Raw genomic sequence first — 2,874 nt, 5'->3', positions numbered from 1 at the left:
CCTCGTTCCTCAAGAGCTCCGAGTGCTGATGTTTCTCCAGTGAAGAGCAGCAGGATTCACAGCAGTCTCCTGATGTACAGCTCAATACTCAAGCAGTCTTTCAATGTGCTGCCATTGCTGTTCATTCAATAAAGCTTCTGAACGCCTCACATTTGTGTTCGAGTGCATCATTGATCAGTGTGTCCTTCCTTCACTAAAGTTTCAGCTGCTGTTGATGGATTGTAATAGTTGAGAACAGCTGCGTTTAGCAGTAAATGTGAACTGAAGCTCTTGGGGTTTGAACATGGTCTCTGGAGACGGAGCTGCTCTATTCTGAGACGATCAGAATCACTAAAGCTGCCAATGCAAATCTGATTTTCAGCTCAAACTCACAGTTTCACTGTTTGATCGGTTCAACGCTCTGAACTGGATCAGTTTCACTTCTGCTCATGCAGTGATGAGACTGTTATGAAGTTTGAGTGGTAGTTTTATAAGGAAAGTTTATTAGGGTACAGTATGATTGTAGTATAATCTACAAAAACAAAACTGGAACTGAAAAAAGTTTAATGTATTTTTTGTTTGATTTAAGTCAAACTCGTCTGTCAAAGGACAGATCACAGTCTAAAAGAGCTGATTTGACTCCTGACTCAGTTTTGAGCTCATGTGTAGTTCTGTGTTTGGTCTCTGTGTGTCAGTAGTGCGTGATAGTGTTTGAGCAGCTGCAGCATCAGTTCATCACTGTGACTCTGACTGATGGAGGTTTTTGTACCACTCTTTATCACTGTGTGAACACAACATCACCCACACAACTATTACTAGAATCTGTTCTGCAGTGAAAACTCTGACAGTAATAATGTCCAGCATCTTCAGTCTGGACTCCACTGATGGTCAGAGTGAAATCACTGTTAGATCCACTGCCACTGAATCTAGATGGAGTTCCTGACTGGAGGGTGCTTGTTCCATAAATCAGGAGTTTAGGAGCTTCTCCAGGTTTCTGTAAGTACCAGCTGAGACACTGCTTTCCATTACAACAGCAGGTAGGATCACTGTTAAATATACAGTTTACAGTGACTGATTGTCCAGTTTGAGCGAGCAGCACTGAGGGAGTTTGAGTCACTGTCACCTGCCCAATAGATTCTGTCAAATGAGAAAGATTAGAAATCACAAACACTTTTACAAACATATATCTTCACAACATGAAAATAACAAGTAAATAACCCAATTAATCCTTCCAGACACAAACCTTGACATAATACTGTCAGAGTCCAGATCAATATGGTGATGAAAGCCATTTTTGTTGGTTGTAAGTTCAGTTCTAGTGAAAAACAGTTGTTGATCATGTTTCATGTTTGTCAGAGTTATAAACACATGCAGAGCACTGAAGCGTGTGTCGCTCATGTAAAACACACTCTCTATGCAAACACTGCAGCAGTGAACAGGTATAAGTTGGTTTAATGTGCTGTTTCATTGAACAGGACAATAAACTGAGGTCACTGGAAACCTCACTGACAGATGTGCTGTTGTGTTCACAATATAACTGACACAGTTTTTTAAAATGAAACTATCTGAACCAAGCAATCATAGCAATAAAATGGAAGTCACAGACTGATTCTATAACAATGTATTCAGAAGATGAGGGTGGTTCCACGCAAGTTGTAATAACTAAATAAAGTACAAATGTAAAACTGATATAAAAACAAATTTGTTGATGCAGCCGTGCTATTTTAACTTCCTTATAAATCAAAACTCTGTACCTGTAAATCATACTTTGTGTGAAAAGGAATAAAAGGTGTCAGAGTTTTACTGCCTCTAGTGTTCATTTCAATTGGAAACTGCAGTGGTTCATACATACTGGTACTCAGTTTTGCAGAAATATATGTAGAGGCACTTATTTCTAATGAGCCTATGTTGGAGACTCTGATTGACTGTTTGTCAAGTTGTTGCTCTCGACTAACGGTTTAAGCTCTATGATGAGTGACAGATTAATTTAGATTGTTTTTTTCCAGATGCATGTGTGACGATGATGTATCACATCGTCATGAGCAGCTGCAGCATCAGTTCAGTCACTGTGACTCTGACTGACGGAGGTTTTTGCACGACTCTTTATCACTGTGTGAACACATAATCACCCACACAACCATAAGAATTTGTTCTGCAATTAAAACTCTGACAGTAATAATGTCCGGCATCTTCAGTCTGGACTCCACTGATGGTCAGAGTGAAATCACTGTTAGATCCACTGCCACTGAATCTAGATGGAGTTCCTGGCTGGAGGCGGTTTGCATAATAAATCAGGAGTTTAGGTGCTTCTCCAGATCTCTGTAAGTACCAGCTGAAATAATAACTCCCTCCCCAAAGGAGTGCATCTTTGTTGGTTCTACAGCTGATTTTGACTGTTTCTTCTGGTTGAGCTGCTGTCGTTGAGGGACTCTGAGTGACGCTGATCTGTCCTCTACTCTCTGAAACACACAACAAGAAGAAAATCAACTCAAAACTCTGACATTATACTTGAAGAAATGAATTCATATCAAACTTGTGCTCCACAAACCTTGAGCAAACGCTGTGAGAGTCCAGATGAAGATGATGATGAAGGTCATGTTGATGAAGATTGTTGTGTGTGTCAGTGATGAAGTGTTAAACTCACAGCACTATAAACACTCTCAGAGCACTGAAGCATCTGATCAATATGCAAATGAACTGATCCTGTATTTAAATTAGCTTCTAAATGAAGTTTGCTCATTCATTTCATCCTGTCAGTTATTGTATCTGCACATCACACTGTCTAATCTTTGTTTTTTACAATTATTTTGACTGTCGGTTTATTACAGGATTGGACTATAATTATGGATTTATTAATAACTTTAAACATTTGGATTATTCAAGGTTTTTGTACAT

The 2,874-nt window shown here is 39.2% G+C and overlaps 3 gene segments (V, D, J or C); all 3 read right to left on the bottom strand.

Moving 5' to 3' along the window:
- Nucleotides 1–750: 750 nt before the first annotated feature.
- Nucleotides 751–1,271, bottom strand: LOC107553395 (Ig kappa chain V-I region Scw-like). The segment is given in 2 exon segments: nucleotides 751–1,116; nucleotides 1,223–1,271. Coding segments are annotated over 2 exon segments (408 nt in total).
- Nucleotides 1,272–2,030: 759 nt separating this feature from the next.
- On the bottom strand, nucleotides 2,031–2,605 carry LOC107553397 (Ig kappa chain V-III region NG9-like). The segment is given in 2 exon segments: nucleotides 2,031–2,438; nucleotides 2,528–2,605. Coding segments are annotated over 2 exon segments (402 nt in total).
- A 119-nt stretch (nucleotides 2,606–2,724) lies between these two features.
- LOC107553371 (Ig kappa chain V-III region MOPC 321-like) overlaps nucleotides 2,725–2,874 on the bottom strand; it is a 1,334-nt gene continuing 1,184 nt past the window's right edge. The window contains 1 exon segment of the V gene segment in view: nucleotides 2,725–2,729. Coding sequence covers nucleotides 2,725–2,729 — 5 coding nt within the window.

Source organism: Sinocyclocheilus grahami, unplaced genomic scaffold, assembly GCF_001515645.1.
Source record: "Sinocyclocheilus grahami isolate Dianchi unplaced genomic scaffold, SAMN03320097.WGS_v1.1 scaffold472.1, whole genome shotgun sequence".
NCBI classification, from domain to species: Eukaryota; Metazoa; Chordata; class Actinopteri; order Cypriniformes; family Cyprinidae; genus Sinocyclocheilus; species Sinocyclocheilus grahami.
Note: the sequence above shows the minus strand (reverse complement) of the source record. Positions and strands in the feature narration are given on the sequence as shown.